The 17,227-nt window shown below is 40.3% G+C and overlaps 2 protein-coding genes across 5 annotated transcripts in view; both read left to right on the top strand.

Moving 5' to 3' along the window:
• LOC114464991 (laminin subunit beta-1-like) overlaps positions 1-1,673 on the top strand; it is a 58,880-nt gene extending 57,207 nt beyond the window's left edge. Inside the window, exons 31-33 of one of the 2 annotated variants that reach the window (XM_028449689.1) lie at positions 41-217; positions 666-825; positions 985-1,673. In XM_028449689.1, coding sequence (XP_028305490.1) covers positions 41-217; positions 666-825; positions 985-1,121 — 474 coding nt within the window. In that variant the 3' untranslated portion in view covers positions 1,122-1,673. The remainder of the gene's footprint in view (positions 1-40; positions 218-665; positions 826-984) is intronic. The other variant, XM_028449688.1, reaches the window with a different exon arrangement.
• A 2,927-nt stretch (positions 1,674-4,600) lies between these two features.
• On the top strand, positions 4,601-14,306 carry LOC114465170 (laminin subunit beta-1-like). 3 transcript variants are annotated; one of them, XM_028450000.1, is made up of 5 exons: positions 4,601-5,044; positions 11,654-11,798; positions 11,921-12,128; positions 13,414-13,495; positions 13,655-14,306. In XM_028450000.1, the coding sequence occupies exons 1-5, from the start codon at positions 4,982-4,984 to the stop codon at positions 13,685-13,687; spliced, it is 531 nt and encodes a 176-aa protein (XP_028305801.1). In that variant the 5' UTR covers positions 4,601-4,981; the 3' UTR covers positions 13,688-14,306. The 3 variants fall into 3 exon arrangements, with proteins under 3 accessions (XP_028305801.1, XP_028305802.1, XP_028305800.1); XM_028449999.1 differs by having other exon boundaries at positions 4,603-5,044; positions 13,419-13,495; positions 13,655-14,304; XM_028450001.1 differs by lacking the exons at positions 13,414-13,495; positions 13,655-14,306 and adding an exon at positions 12,426-13,039 and having other exon boundaries at positions 4,602-5,044.
• The last annotated feature ends 2,921 nt before the right edge of the window (positions 14,307-17,227 follow it).

The raw sequence follows: 17,227 nt of genomic DNA, 5'->3' as shown, positions 1-17,227 counted from the left end.
TGTGTGTGTGTGCGCGTGTGCGTGTGTGTGTGTGTCTCAGGTGGAGTCGGAGACGGCCTCGTCCGAGCTGAAGCTCAGTAACACCACGGGTTGGCTGCTGCAGTTAGAGCGAGAAGTGGGTCTGCTGAGACAGAACGACCTGCAGGTGGACCAGATGTTGGACACCGCAGACGTGATCAGTGATCAGGCTCGGCTGGACGCGGAAGAAGCACAGCAGGTTGGACAAAAAAATGCTGAGTCATCGCTCTGTACTCTGTAGCACTTTACTTCATACCTCACTAATAATATTATTGATAACCAACCACACTAAAACAAATACTGTATTTAAATCCTTTTTTTCTTCTGAAAAATGTGTTTTTTGCTTAATTTGTCAACTTTTGCGATAAAAATCTATTGTGTAATTTTCAGTTACTAATCAAGGACTGTTAATTAAAAATAAAAGTACTCTCCACCATGTAACAAAAAATTACATAAGATAAAAAATATATATTTTAAACTGCAAAATAACCACTAATATAACTTAAACATACGTAATGATATTCTATGATTGAAAGCATGTATTGATGCAGGCTCAGCGGGACATCCTGTATTGTGTGTGTGTGTGTGTGTGTGTGTGTGTGTGTGTGTGTGTGTGTGCGTGTGTGCGTGCGTGCGTGTGTGTGTAGGAGTTTGAGGAGGGCGTGAAGGATAAATTTGAGCAGGTAAAGGAGCACGTGGAGGATCGAGGAGATGCGGTTCTTCAGGCCAGAAGACGAGCCGACGAGCTGCAGCTGGAGGCCAAAGAGTTACTGGTTCAGACCAGCATCAAACTGGAGAGACTGGGAGGTGAACGACACAACTGCACAACATTTCATCACAACATAATGGGCCTACATCCACAGAACTGTACCAAACTAAAGATTCAGACTCTCCACATAGAGAATAATCTAACCAAAAGTAGAGAAAAACTTATCCCTGACCGGGACACGTGTTTGTGTTTTCCAGAGTTGGAGAGTTCTTATGAGTCCAATCAGCTGATCCTGGAGACCAAAGCTGCAGAACTGGCTCAGCTAGAGGAAGCTGTTCGTTTGCTGCTGGATGAGATCAGCCACAAAGTCACGCTCTACAGCACCTGTGTGTGACCAAAGCTTCACCAACACATACTTTTAACTCTCGGGGCACCTTTGGGTACCAAACGTGTACTTTCTGCTTTTTCAGTGTTTTAAACTCTCAATATCTAATTCAGTTTAAATCCTAATTGTATGAACTTTATTTTATTGTCATGTTCATGATTCCATGATCACTTTTCTTGCAAGATATATAGAAGAGGAGATATAAAATGTAGTGACACTGTTTGAGTTTGGTCCTATTGACTACCATTATAACCCCATATTTTGAATATACTGTTATCCTGACAAATGAAAGTGGTTTTCCCAAAAATATCTAATAAATCTAAGCATCTACCGTCAAAATACAAGGAAAGCAGGTTTTAAGTGGGATGACCCCCCCCCCCAAGACACCAGGGTCAGCAGAGCTTTATTACATAGTTTCAATGGAGGACACTTATTCTTACCCTGCAAAATGCATGGCAATAAAAATGCTGAAAACTATACAAATTGTCTTGATGTGTCGGGATACTCATAAAGGAGTGGTGTGAATGTGGTTAAGAATATATTGTGTGTGTGTGTGTATGTGTGTTAAGACGTGTGTAAAATTCGAATAGCAAAAGCCAAAATGAACTTTATGTTTTTTCTTGATCAATAGAGAGCCTCTTTTTCTTAAGTTATAACATAACAGTGGTTTTCCCATACATATCCAGTGAATCTAAGCCTCTACCGTCAAAATACAGGGAAAACTGGTTTTAGGTGGGATGAACCCCCCACCCCTCATAGCTACCAGGGCCAGCAGAGCTTTATTACATAGAGTTTCAATGGAGGATTCTTATTTGAATGTCATAAAGCTCTTTATTAATAAAGAGCAAAGAAAAAAAAACGTTTTACATTTTTCATGCTTAAGGTTCAGCAAGGGCCCCCCCCAACATCACAACTTCACGCGCCCCCCAGTTTGGGAACCACTGGCCTATGACGTCATTGGAACACTGCGAAATATTATGAAATAGAACTTTAGGTTATGTATATAATCCCGGTTCTATGAGTAATATGAGTGAGATGTCTCACTATGGGATACACACTCCCTGTAGCCCTCAAAAGCACTTTCCTCAATCCGCCAAGCCCTGATTGGCTGGAAAGAACTGTCCATACGCCAGGGACACTCTCACCCTCTATAAGAGGGAGGGCGGATGTACAGTTCCTCATTTAAAATAAGCACCTCTTCTCACTCGTTCAAGCAGGAACAGTCGTCTGGTGAAACATCTCACTCATATTACTCATAGAACCGAGGTTATATGCATAACCTAAAGTTCTATTTCATAATATTTTGTGAGATGTCTCACTATGGGATATGGCAACTCCCGTATTGCAGGCATGCTTATCGAGCGAATACCAGCCCGCAAGGCAGAGTTCGTTATCAGTCAGGACAGTAGAAATATCCAGCATGTAAAATCAGACACTCTCCTGAACAAGGACCAGGACGTGGCGAAACCTTGAGTCGAGTGTGCGTGCAGACCCTCAGGTGTCTGCAGACTAGTGTTGTGTTCAAGACCACACTATCCGAGACCAGAATGCACTGAGACCAAGACAAGACCAAGACTTTCAGGAGCCGAGACCGAGTCAAGACCAAGACCGAGACAAGCCGAGACCAAACATTTTTTTTTTCCAATTTAAAAAAATATATAAATAAATAAAATTATGACAAGGTTCGACAGTTAAATATAATTCTCTCTTTAATTTCAGTTTCTTTTAAATACATTTGACGGACAAAAAAGGTGCCTGCAAAAAATGAACTAAAATATTAAAACAACTACTGCTACTGCTAATTTCACAATTATTCTACATATTTGAAAACAAGATTTTTATGTCAGCTGAATGTACAGCAAGTGTTTAAAAGCATTTCTGCCAAGAAATAATGATTCTCGATTCTGATTCTTTGAGTTGTGCAGGTCAACAGGTCACAGATTTCACAAGATAATGTTTTAGTTCCACTGTATCCATATTATTATTATTATGGATACAGTGGAAACAGAAACTATAAAAATAGTTATATTATGAACCTGTTTATATTGTGGGTAACATATTATATACATAAATGTAATTGGAGTCTAAAGCCACAAAAAAAAACACCACTTTAAAAAGAAAATAGACTAATATAAGATCTCTTTACAGTTATTTGAGTCATTCTGTGCTTGTGCGACTTGCGGCGCTGACGCGCTGGTGACGACATATTCCAAGATGGCGGCTGCCCGGACTACAGCCGACACTATTTAATAAAAGCCTTAAAAGACATGGATATAATGAAAAGAGTGGATGGACATATTTTAAGACAAGTGTACAATAAATCTAAAATACCCACTTGTCAACCACTTACTAAATACAATTATGTGATTAGAGTCTGGTAGGTCGACCTTTATTAACATTAAAATGCTGTGAACATTCCTACTAGGGCTGGGCAATATGGACCAAAACTCATATCTCAATATATTTTCTCAAAATGGTGATATACAATATAAATCTAGATAATTTTATCGAAAAAAGTCTGACCAGAAAGACAATTTTGGGTTAAATTTGCTGATGCTAAATGCTACACAGGAACATTTATTAGCAAACAGCTGCACAATATGTGACTCATTAATCATCTAACTGAGCTTTACATGTTCTGAGAAGTAAAACCAGCGACTCCTAAAACTAGTATTTTGATACATAAGATATATATATATGAAATAATATAGTTTTCTATATCGCCAAAATAGAAAACTTGATACATCTTGAATCTCGATATATCGCCCAGCCCTATCAGACTAAATAAAAACATAAACGTGTATATGAAGCACATGTGTTTATTAAATATACTTACAGTTTATATACAAGTCAACACATTGCATATTTATTATTAATTTCACATTGTTTGTCTTTAAGTTAGACATTAACATTTCATTTTCATTATATATTTTATTATAATTTCTCATGCTCACTCATGTGGTTCTCTGGTATTCACTAATGACTTATTATAGACACATTTATTATAGACTTTATATTCTTTAACACTTTATAAAGCAGTGCATATTTGTGGAGCTTGTGATTGGCTGATTTTTCATGGTGACTTCCGCTGTAGTAGACGTTAAAATCTAGTTATTAATCTAACAGAACGTGTAACTGTGTTGCATCCTGATGCTCTTTGGGAAGATAAACTCTCTGTCACATTTCACAACATATTTACACCAGTTCTTTGTTTTTTTTCGCCAGAACGTCTTCATTCATTCATCTCTCTTCTGAGTTGCTTCCGGGTTTGTTGCCGCTGTCAGCACTAATCTCGCGAGAACTGCCACCAAGCCAGGCCATTTCACAAGGCAGTTCTCGCGAGGCTAGTGACGGCGTTCAGTTTAGTGAGGCATCTTTCATTTATTACATTAAAATACGGGATATTTACGGGAAATGCTAATACGGGAAGATGGCAGGAAAGAGGGGTAAAATGCGGGAGTTTCCCGGCCAAAACGGGATACTTGACACGTATGGCTCGGTAAACAGAACAGGCTCCACCGACCAGCAGGCACTAGGACCCAGAGGCGGAGTATATGTGTCCCCATACCGCTGCACAGGTTGTAATATCGCCAGTTTATCATTTTACCAGTTGTTAGAGCTACTATCTTTACCAGGGAGTCAATATTTATTCCTGGTGATTGTTTTCTGGAGTTTTTACCGGTGAATAGTTTCTATCTCCCTCGCGCTCCGCGGTCCAACCACACCGCCTCTATGACGCCATCAATGGAACCCTGCCTTCGAGCCTCTTTTTTGCCAAGATAAAAAGAAGAGGTAGCATATGAACACGACACACGTCTTTAACCAAGAGCAACAACAAGGTACAAAGAAGTAACAAGTTGCATGCAAAAATGGCTTTTTCTGATATAACAAACCCGATTACCATGCTCTTCAACATCCTCGGCTTTCAGTCTGTGAGTAAAAATATGGAAGAGTTTAGAAACGAGGTATTCAGAGATTCTGTGATCACAGATTTTGCTCATAGTGAACAACTAGTTAGTCTTGTTTTTGTCTTTTTTCTTTTTCTTTTTTGTTTTTGTTTTGTTTATTTCTTTTGTGAAAAAAGAAAAAAAAAGTTGATTGAAAAGGAGCAGAAAGAAGTAAAGCGTATAACATCTGCCCCCTCCATTATTTCAGAGATAACAGCTGTGTCTCCTGAAAACATTAGCGGTGTTCCAGAGATAACAACCGTGTCTCCTGAAAACATTAGCAGTGTTTCCGAAATAACTGTGTCTCCTGAAAACGTTAGCGGTGTTCCAGAGATAACAACCGTGTCTCCTGAAAACATTAGCAGTGTTTCCGAAATAACCGTGTCTCCTGAAAACATTAGCGGTGTTCCAGAGATAACAACCGTGTCTCCTGAAAACATTAGCAGTGTTTCCGAAATAACTGTGTCTCCTGAAAACGTTAGCGGTGTTCCAGAGATAACAACCGTGTCTCCTGAAAACATTAGCAGTGTTTCCGAAATAACTGTGTCTCCTGAAAACGTTAGCGGTGTTCCAGAGATAACAACCGTGTCTCCTGAAAACATTAGCAGTGTTTCCGAAATAACTGTGTCTCCTGAAAACGTTAGCGGTGTTCCAGAGATAACAACCGTGTCTCCTGAAAACATTAGCAGTGTTTCAGAAATAACTGTGTCTCCTGAAAACGTTAGCGGTGTTCCAGAGATAACAACCGTGTCTCCTGAAAACATTAGCGGTGTTCCAGAGATAACAACCGTGTCTCCTGAAAACATTAGCGGTGTTCCAGAGATAACAGCTGTGTCTCCTGAAACATTAGCGGTGTTCCAGAGATAACAGCTGTGTCTCCTGAAAACATTAGCGGTGTTCCAGAGATAACAACCGTGTCTCCTGAAAACATTAGCGGTGTTCCAGAGATAACAACCGTGTCTCCTGAAAACATTAGCGGTGTTCCAGAGATAACAACCGTGTCTCCTGAAAACATTAGCGGTGTTCCAGAGATAACAGCTGTGTCTCCGGAAAACATTAGCGGTGTTTCCGAGATAACAACTGTGTCTCCGGAAAACATTAGCGGTGTTTCCGAAATAACAACTGTCTCTCCTGAAAACGTTAGCGGTGTTTCCGAAATAACAACTGTCTCTCCCGAAAACGTTAGCGGTGTTTCAAAGATAACAGCTGTGTCTCCTGAAAACGTTAGCGGTGTTTCCGAAATAACAACTGTCTCTCCTGAAAACATTAGCGGTGTTTCCGAGATAACAACTGTGTCTCCTGAAAACATTAGCGGTGTTTCCGAGATAACAGCTGTGTCTCCTGAAAACATTAGCGGTGTTCCAGAGATAACAGCTGTGTCTCCTGTAAACGTTAGTAGTGAAGCAGCACAGCCTGCTACTGACAGTAACAACCATGTCGCAGTAATGGCATCTCTACACAAAGAGATCCAGAGCCTACGAGAAGATGTTTATCAGTTTTGGAGCATGCACGTTGAACAAATGCAGCAGGACAAAGAATCGCAGAAAACAATAATTTTGTCCATGAAAAAAGAAATCGCAGAGCTTCAAGAAGCACACAATCAACTGAAAAAATCTCTGGAGGAACAACTGAGTCAAGAAAAGAGTCTAATATATCCAAAACAAGAGGATGCAAGCCAACCTAAGAAAAAATTTATGTGGAAACGATTTAAAAACAGATTTTAAGAGCGATTCAACAAGGGGTTCTCCTTCCATCCCTCCAGAAGCTTCTGAGATACAAAATGTCTTCCTCTAAGAACCAGGAATTTTAAAACCAGGACAAAATTTTTATTAATAGAAAAAAAAAATCATTATGAAATAGAAAAATTACTTCTCCGATCTTCACCATAACCTAATATGTGAAGGCTCATGTTTGCACATTTGAGCTGTCATCGGTTGCACACCCTGGACAGGGCACCAGTCTTCTTCAACAATGGCAGCAGCGGTTATTGACCAGACAAAAGCCCCATCGTAAAAGAAGATGGTTTGTGCGCCCGTTACATGCAACTGCATGGAGAGTGCAGCCAGCTCATGAGACCGATAGTGGTTAGCAAGAAGGTCCTGGGTTCAAGCCCTGGGGTGGACTTGGGTCCTTTCTGTGTGGAGTTTGCATGTTCTCCCCGTGCCGCGTGGGTTTCCTCCGGGTACTCCGGCTTCCTCCCACAATCCAAAAACGTGACTGTAAGGTTGATTGGAGTCTCTACATTGCCCATAGGAGTGAATGAGAGAGTGAATGGTTGTCTGTGTTGCCCTGTGATGGACTGGCGCCCTGTCCAGGGTGTACCCCCGCCCAGCGCCCTATGAGAGCCGGAGATTGGCACTGGCAGACCCCCGCGACCCTGTTAAACGGGAATAAGCGGGTATGAAAATGGATGGATGGATGGGCTGTAGATGAAGAAATCCACTTCAGCTACTTTTTGATGTTCACGCACCCCTTCGATGACCTGCTGCATCGGATTGAGCCATTTTTGTTGCATGCAAGGACCCATCAAAGTCCGGTCAGCCTAGAGGAGAGATTGGCTGTTACTCTGAGAATCCTCACTTCTGGAGCGAGCCAGAAAATTGTTGCTGCCAGTTATAAGTTGCAGTTGACAACAGTTTTAGGTTAGGTTTACCAGGCCATCTGGAAAGCCCACAAAACAGATTTTGTTTCCTTACCCAAAGGCAGTGAGTTTGTAAACATTTCACATGAGTTTTGGAGGATCTGGAATTTCCCTTACCATTTGGGAAGTGTTGTCAGGAAGCATGCAGATCAAAGCCCCACCAGATGCAGAAAGTGACGACTTTAATTATAAGGGAACTCATTTGATTGTGTTGATGGCAATCTGTGATGCAAAGTACCGTTTCACCATGGTGGACATTGTCTCATATGGTCAAGCGAGTGATGGGGGAATTTTTAAGGACAGTCAACATGGTTCAAGACTTTTACAGGGGGCTCTTGAGCTACTACCACCTGTGAACTTACCTGGCACCAACACTGCTGACCCACATGTTTTCCTCTGAGATGCAGCATTTCCACTCCAGGTGAACCAGATGCGGCCCTACCCAGGTACAGAATTTATTTTAATGTGATTAATAAATAGTTTGAAAGTATTTGTGTTAATGTGTATATTTCTTTTTTTTTTTTTCAGTCAACCTTGATGATGCACTGAAAGTGTACAACTCCCGGCGCTCACGAGCCCAACGGGTGATTGAGAACAGCTTTGAGGTACTGGCTGCCCGATGGAGAATCCTGGGGCTTCTTATGGAATTCCACCCTGACAAGACGGTGGATGTTGTGAAAGCCGGCGTGGCCCTATGACATGCTGACCCACACAGATGCAGCAGCCTCACCTGAATCTAGATACATTCCACCTAATCTGATGGACAGCACACAACTAAGAAACAAGCAAAGTCAATAAAAAAATAAAGCAATAAAAATTTGCGGTTGACCTCATTTGGAGACACGATTTATTGTTCTCATTGAATGATGGACTCCAGTCGAAGCATGATGATTTTATATAAAAAAGATTTATTATAAAACTAAATGAAAAGAGTACAAAGAAGCTTCCATCCTGTAAGAATGAAAGGCAGCCCACAACAAGGATGGTCAAAAGGCTCCGGGGCAGAGGAAAAAGCAAGACTGCTTAAAAAGTTCTTCACACACACATTTCTACACCGTTTAACTGTCCTACCACCCGACAGATAAGAAAGAAGCAACAGGGAGGAGGTCAAGTCAGTTTGTTCTGTTCGTTCGGAGATGGCGCTCCCGGTATCGGGGGTGATAGTCAGATGTGCATAGGTGTGTGTGTGTGTATGATGTGAATGTGTGTAAATGGATGTGTATGTGTGACTATGTGAGTGTGTGTGTGTCTCTCACCAAAAGGGTGCCTTTGCGTCTAGCCTTGAGGGATAAGATGTGTTTTGGGAAGCATGTGGCTGACCTCGAGAAGAGAGCAGGAGACATGAGACAGCAGAAATGAAAAGTCACAACTTAAAGCCTTAAAAGTGTAAAGTGTAAAGTCCCATTTTTCAACCTCAAATAAATTATTTAAAACAAAATTCACAGAAAATAGAACACTTGAACACAATATAAGGTGATAACTAATGATCGCAGCAGAGTTTAGGGTTTGCATGCGTTGTTTGTGTGCGTGCAGCAGCCCACATGGAGGCTGCTGCACGCACACAAACAACACATGCACCACAGAGTTCTGTGTTGTTTACAAATCAATGTAAATCAAGTAGCAGTAATTACCTTTCAAGCAGAAAAAGTCGCTAATTCCATCTTCTACTCCTCCAGACCATACACTGTAAAAAAATTTGATGCTCCAGCCCCGGGAAAGGGGCGGGGACTGTGAGCTACAACTGTCAGACAACCCATCAAACACAACCCTGGCTCTGATTTGTTCTTTTTGCTCGGTGGCTGTGCATTCTGGCAATATGCAAAAGGCTGTAGGAGCAGCAGAAGGGACTCAATGAGTCTGTTTTTTTCACACAAACCTGTCCTTACATAGTGACAGCTTTAGCAAATATGACAAAAAGTCACTTTTATAAGAGTTGCAGACTGCACCTTTAATTGAATATTAATATTAAAAGTCTATAACTATACTTGCTAATCTTCTTCCCATATTTATTTTATTTTACTTTTGCTTAAAGGAGACATATCATGCATTTAAGTCCTTCCTTTTTTACATATAAATCATACAGTTGTGGTCTATATAAAGCAGAACTGCAATGCTTGCGTCTGAATTCCTCATTATTATAGCTCCACAGGCCTTTTCTGATGTGCTTCTGAGAGCAACTCGTTTTGGTGCGGCCTCTTTAAATGCAAATGAGACATTTCATACCCCGCCCGCTCTCCAGGTTTTAGAGGTGACACTCCGTTCAACTCCAACTGTTCGGCCATTTTTGTAGTTTGATAGAAGAGATACGATTGTCTCGTGGCGCAGAAAATGTTTATTCACATGTTATTTACAAAATGTCAACAACGGAAGACTTGTCCCTCCAGCTTTACATGTTCGAGCCAGAGTCTGACCCGGCGGAGCGAGATGAAAATGAAGATGATGAACCAGCAGAACCCTAACAAGTGAGCTAACGCAAGCACCGAGCTAATGCTAGCGCCAAACTATCGTCACGAAATGCATTTTAATACAGTCTTTTCGGAGACAAAAACGGCAAAATGAAATGACTAATGAAAACTTTAGACTTAATTAAATCACGTGGGCCATATCATCAAGGATCTAAAATGAGCACACAGCGCTAACATATGAAGACGGTGCAACTGCTAATGCTAACAAAACAATGACAGGGACGTCTTATCACATTTTTTAGCGTTATTTACAGCTTACCGAAGTGCTCTGTTCGTCATCTCCAAAGATAGAAGGAATTGACCCCTCAATCAGACGAAGTCTTTCGGCAAATCCTTCTTTATACTGGCGGAGGTTGCAGAAGCAGTCATCCTTGAAGTGCTTCGCTTACACAAAAATGACCTTACCCACAGATGTGGGTACATTTCCGTGAAAAATAAAACTCAACCAGGCACTTCGAAAAGGTTCTAGTGCTGGGAGACGGTGTAATGAAGCGTGTGGGTTACTACATCCAACAACTGAACATTTTGACATATCCTCTCGTAACTTTGGCATCCTTGAGCTTGGACTACAAAATAAAAGCGAGAAATAAAAATGGCGGATTGCTCGAAGTGTTGGACCTGGAGTCGATGTCCTAATTTGGCAGTTCCGCTGCAAATACTGTGACGTTATTGTTCAAAAAACATAATAGAGAATCGAAAAATCGAAACAGATTGAAAAATATGACCAAAACAGAATATAAAGATAACAATGGAGCACCTGAAGAGACTAATTTGAACTTTTCTGTACTTCTAAACACTCTAAATATACAACAATATGCATTTAAGGGCTAAAAAAGTGGATTTCGCATGATATGTCCCCTTTAAGGCACCGAATGACCAAATGACCTGCCAGCAGGACTTGACACCTGCACACACTGCCAAAGGTCCCAAAAGCTGGTTCAATGACCATGGTGTTACTGTGCTTAGCTGACCAGTAAACTGGCCTGACCTGAACCCCATAAAGAATCTATGGGCTATTGTCCAGAGGAAGGCGAGAGACACCAGACCCAACAATGCAGATGACCTGCTATCAAAGCAACCTGGGCTTCCATTACGCCTGAGCAGTGCCACAGGTTGATCGCCTCCATGCCACGCCGCATTGATGCAGTCGCATGTGCATTTGACTATCTGTAACGCGTTATGACAATGTGATCTTTCTAAAATTAAAAGAAAATGTAAAAAAAATACTTTTAGAACTTTCAAAGATGGCGAATAGAGATATTTAGCCTCAGTGTGCTTCAGATTTTTGTCGTTCTAAGTTCGAAATACATCTTAGGAAACTTGGAAGTATACTTCAGTGGGAACAATCATTATCCTTATCAAACTATTAGTATATAGTAGACAGTATATACTCATTGAATTTGTGGTGTATATTACATTAGTGTGCAATTTCAAACACAGCCCAAGTTCAAAAGTGTGTGAAAATATCCTTTATTTAAAATTTTTCAGGTCTGGGAGGCCAAAAATCGTGCAAATGATGCAAAGGCGAATGCCATGGAAGTGCTGATCAAATCCAACCGCAGCAGAGAGAGAGTGGAGCAGAGCAACGAGCAGCTCCGTGACCTCATCAGGGAGATCAGAGACCTCCTCACCAGTGAGGACAACACACAAAACAGAAAAATACACTAAACATGTACATTTTAATGCAAGAAAATCACATACAAATCATTTGTTGGTGGAGACGTTCTCTCACCTCTCTGGGTTCTTATCGCGCAGACGACAAAGCTGACGTGTCTGTCATCGAGGCGGTGTCCAACGAGGTGCTGGCCCTAGAGATGCCCACCTCCACAGAAAAGCTACAGGAGCTCACCAAGGAGATCAGGGACAAAGTGGCTACGCTAACTAGCGTGGAGAGCATCCTCAACCAGAGCGCCGCGGACATCAAAGAGGCCGAGGTTCTGCTGAGGCAGGCTGAAGTCGCCAGGTAGAATAATTACATCATAACATGTGTTTTAGGATAGACTTCAAAGAGTAATAATGGAGTATTTTTATCAAACATTTTAATGACAAGAAAAAATTTAAAAAAAATGTAATTTCACAACTGACCCATGCATTTTGTTCTCAAAAAATTCACAATTTTTTACCAATTGTTCAGTGATTATTCAATAAGCACACTGTAAGTTTTTAGTTTGATTAGTTGGACACTTTTTGAGACATGGCCAATATAGTGAGGGGGGTATGTGTTGATTTTCGTGGGTCTTTATTTTTCTTCCATTTTCAGCTTCCGATATCTCGGGAACTAAATCACATAGGAAACTGAAATTTGGTATAGTAATACAGCTTCATATACTCTGTCAGAATATACATAATGAAAAATTAATAAAGAATAAATGATTATAAGAAACAGAGGCAAGCTACAATGACCTTATGTAAAGAATTTTCAATATTTGAGAGTGGTGAAATAACCCGAAGTGGTGGTCCAAAGTAAAAATTAAGAAGTTGCATAAAGAGAAATTGTTTATATCCCATGAAAGAGTAATATTGATACTATAAATGAAAACAAAGATCAGATTTTTTTCAGTTGCAGTTATGGGCCAATGAATATAGTAAAAAAAAAAAAGTATTTTTTCAGATTTCAAGAAACTGTCACCCAAGAACCAATGCATATATCTAACTAATCATTAGTGATTTGAAAAGTTTGTGTTCATAGCTCAAAGCTGATCAAATCAGATTGAGCTGAGACATATGTAAAGTTGTTTACTGAAGGCCCAAACATTTTCCAGCCCCAAACCCCGAAAAACTTTTTTCCAATTTTAAGGGACTGGCATGTCCACCAGATAGGATGTATAGCAGATGTTTTTATACATTCTGAGAAAGTAGGCAGAGCTGTATTACTACACCAAATTTCAGTTTCCTATGTGGTGTAGATTTTCAAATATTGGAAGCTGAAAATGGAAGAAAAATAAAGACGCGCAAAAATGAACACCCCATGGACGCCATCCAGCTCGCCCAGAACAACACCAAGAGACCACCACGTGGTCCACTCTCTCTCTCTCTCTCTGTGTGTGTGTGTGTGTGTGTGTGTGTGTGTGTGTGTGTGTGTGTGTGTGTGTGTGTGTGTGTGTGTGTGTGTGTGTGTGTGTGTGTGTGTGTGTGTGTGTGTGTGTGTGTGTGTGTGTGTGTGTGTGTAGGAGTTTGAGGAGGGCGTGAAGGATAAATTTGGGCAGGTAAAGGAGCACGTGGAGGAACGAGGAGATGCGGTTCTTCAGGCCAGAAGACGAGCCGACGAGCTGCAGCTGGATGCCAAAGAGTTACTGGTTCAGACCAGCATCAAACTGGAGAGACTGGGAGGTGAACGACACAACTGCACAACATTTCATCACAACATAATGGGCCTACATCCACAGAACTGTACCAAACTAAAGATTCAGACTCTCCACATAGAGAATAATCTAACCAAAAGTAGAGAAAAAATTATCCCTGACCGGGACACGTGTTTGTGTTTTCCAGAGTTGGAGAGTTCTTATGAGTCCAATCAGCTGATCCTGGAGACCAAAGCTGCAGAACTGGCTCAGCTAGAGGAAGCTGTTCGTTTGCTGCTGGATGAGATCAGCCACAAAGTCACGCTCTACAGCACCTGTGTGTGACCAAAGCTTCACCAACACATACTTTTAACTCTCGGGGCACCTTTGGGTACCAAACGTGTACTTTCTGCTTTTTCAGTGTTTTAAACTCTCAATATCTAATTCAGTTTAAATCCTAATTGTATGAACTTTATTTTATTGTCATGTTCATGATTCCATGATCACTTTTCTTGCAAGATATATAGAAGAGGAGATATAAAATGTAGTGACACTGTTTGAGTTTGGTCCTATTGACTACCATTATAACCCCATATTTTGGATATACTGTTATCCTGACAAATGAAAGTGGTTTTCCCAAGAATATCTACTAAATCTAAGCATCTACCGTCAAAATACAAGGAAAACAGGTTTTAAGTGGGATGACCCCCCCCCCCAAGACACCAGGGTCAGCAGAGCTTTATTACATAGTTTCAATGGAGGACACTTATTCTTACCCTGCAAAATGCATGGCAATAAAAATGCTGAAAACTATACAAATTGTCTTGATGTGTCGGGATACTCATAAAGGAGTGGTGTGAATGTGGTTAAGAATATATTGTGTGTGTGTGTGTGTGTGTATGTGTGTTAAGACGTGTGTAAAATTCGAATAACAAAAGCCAAAATGAACTTTGTGTTTTTTCTTGATCAATAGAGAGCCTCTTTTTCTTAAGTTATAACATAACAGTGGTTTTCCCATACATATCCAGTGAATCTAAGCCTCTACCTTCAACCCCCCACCCCTCATAGCTACCAGGGCCAGCAGAGCTTTATTCCATAGAGTTTCAGTGGAAGATTCTTATTTGAATGTCATAAAGCTCTTTATTAATAAAGAGGTTCAGCAAGGGGCCCCCCCCCCCAACATCACAACTTCACGCGCCCCCCAGTTTGGGAACCACTGGCCTATGACGTCATTGGAACACTGCGAAATATTATGAAATAGAACTTTAGGTTATGTATATAATCCCGGTTCTATGAGTAATATGAGTGAGATGTCTCACTATGGGATACACACTCCCTGTAGCCCTCAAAAGCACTTTCCTCAATCCGTCAAGCCCTGATTGGCTGGAAAGAACTGTCCATACGCCAGGGACGCTCTCACCCTCTATAAGAGGGAGGGCGGATGTACAGTTCCTCATTTAAAATAAGCACCTCTTCTCACTCGTTCAAGCAGGAACAGTCGTCTGGTGAAACATCTTACTCATATTACTCATAGAACCGAGGTTATATGCATAACCTAAAGTTCTATTTCATAATATTTTGTGAGATGTCTCACTATGGGATATGGCAACTCCCGTATTGCAGGCATGCTTATCGAGCCAATACCAGCCCGCAAGGCAGAGTTCGTTATCAGTCAGGACAGTAGAAATATCCAGCATGTAAAATCAGACACTCTCCTGAACAAGGACCAGGACGTGGCGAAACCTTGAGTCGAGTGTGCGTGCAGACCCTCAGGTGTCTGCAGACTAGTGTTGTGTTCAAGACCACACTATCCGAGACCAGAATGCACTGAGACCAAGACAAGACCAAGACTTTCAGGAGCCGAGACCGAGTCAAGACCAAGACCGAGACAAGCCGAGACCAAACATTTTTTTTTTCCAATTTAAAAAAATATATAAATAAATAAAATTATGACAAGGTTCGACAGTTAAATATAATTCTCTCTTTAATTTCAGTTTCTTTTAAATACATTTGACGGACAAAAAAGGTGCCTGCAAAAAATGAACTAAAATATTAAAACAACTACTGCTACTGCTAATTTCACAATTATTCTACATATTTGAAAACAAGATTTTTATGTCAGCTGAATGTACAGCAAGTGTTTAAAAGCATTTCTGCCAAGAAATAATGATTCTCGATTCTGATTCTTTGAGTTGTGCAGGTCAACAGGTCACAGATTTCACAAGATAATGTTTTAGTTCCACTGTATCCATATTATTATTATTATGGATACAGTGGAAACAGAAACTATAAAAATAGTTATATTATGAACCTGTTTATATTGGGGGTAACATATTATATACATAAATGTAATTGGAGTCTAAAGCCACAAAAAAAAACACCACTTTAAAAAGAAAATAGACTAATATAAGATCTCTTTACAGTTATTTGAGTCATTCTGTGCTTGTGCGACTTGCGGCGCTGACGCGCTGGTGACGACATATTCCAAGATGGCGGCTGCCCGGACTACAGCCGACACTATTTAATAAAAGCCTTAAAAGACATGGATATAATGAAAAGAGTGGATGGACATATTTTAAGACAAGTGTACAATAAATCTAAAATACCCACTTGTCAACCACTTACTAAATACAATTATGTGATTAGAGTCTGGTAGGTCGACCTTTATTAACATTAAAATGCTGTGAACATTCCTACTAGGGCTGGGCAATATGGACCAAAACTCATATCTCAATATATTTTCTCAAAATGGTGATATACAATATAAATCTAGATAATTTTATCGAAAAAAGTCTGACCAGAAAGACAATTTTGGGTTAAATTTGCTGATGCTAAATGCTACACAGGAACATTTATTAGCAAACAGCTGCACAATATGTGCACTCATTAATCATCTAACTGAGCTTTACATGTTCTGAGAAGTAAAACCAGCGACTCCTAAAACTAGTATTTTGATACATAAGATATATATATGAAATAATATAGTTTTCTATATCGCCAAAATAGAAAACTTGATACATCTTGAATCTCGATATATCGCCCAGCCCTATCAGACTAAATAAAAACATAAACGTGTATATGAAGCACATGTGTTTATTAAATATACTTACAGTTTATATACAAGTCAACACATTGCATATTTATTATTAATTTCACATTGTTTGTCTTTAAGTTAGACATTAACATTTCATTTTCATTATATATTTTATTATAATTTCTCATGCTCACTCATGTGGTTCTCTGGTATTCACTAATGACTTATTATAGACACATTTATTATAGACTTTATATTCTTTAACACTTTATAAAGCAGTGCATATTTGTGGAGCTTGTGATTGGCTGATTTTTCATGGTGACTTCCGCTGTAGTAGACGTTAAAATCTAGTTATTAATCTAACAGAACGTGTAACTGTGTTGCATCCTGATGCTCTTTGGGAAGATAAACTCTCTGTCACATTTCACAACATATTTACACCAGTTCTTTGTTTTTTTTCTCGCCAGAACGTCTTTATTCATTCATCTCTCTTCTGAGTTGCTTCCGGGTTTGTTGCCGCTGTCAGCACTAATCTCGCGAGAACTGCCACCAAGCCAGGCCATTTCACAAGGCAGTTCTCGCGAGGCTAGTGACGGCGTTCAGTTTAGTGAGGCATCTTTCATTTATTACATTAAAATACGGGATATTTACGGGAAATGCTAATACGGGAAGATGGCAGGAAAGAGGGGTAAAATGCGGGAGTTTCCCGGCCAAAACGGGATACTTGACACGTATGGCTCGGTAAAC

Source organism: Gouania willdenowi, chromosome 6 (assembly GCF_900634775.1).
Source record: "Gouania willdenowi chromosome 6, fGouWil2.1, whole genome shotgun sequence".
Taxonomy (NCBI): domain Eukaryota; kingdom Metazoa; phylum Chordata; class Actinopteri; order Blenniiformes; family Gobiesocidae; genus Gouania; species Gouania willdenowi.
Note: the sequence above shows the minus strand (reverse complement) of the source record. Positions and strands in the feature narration are given on the sequence as shown.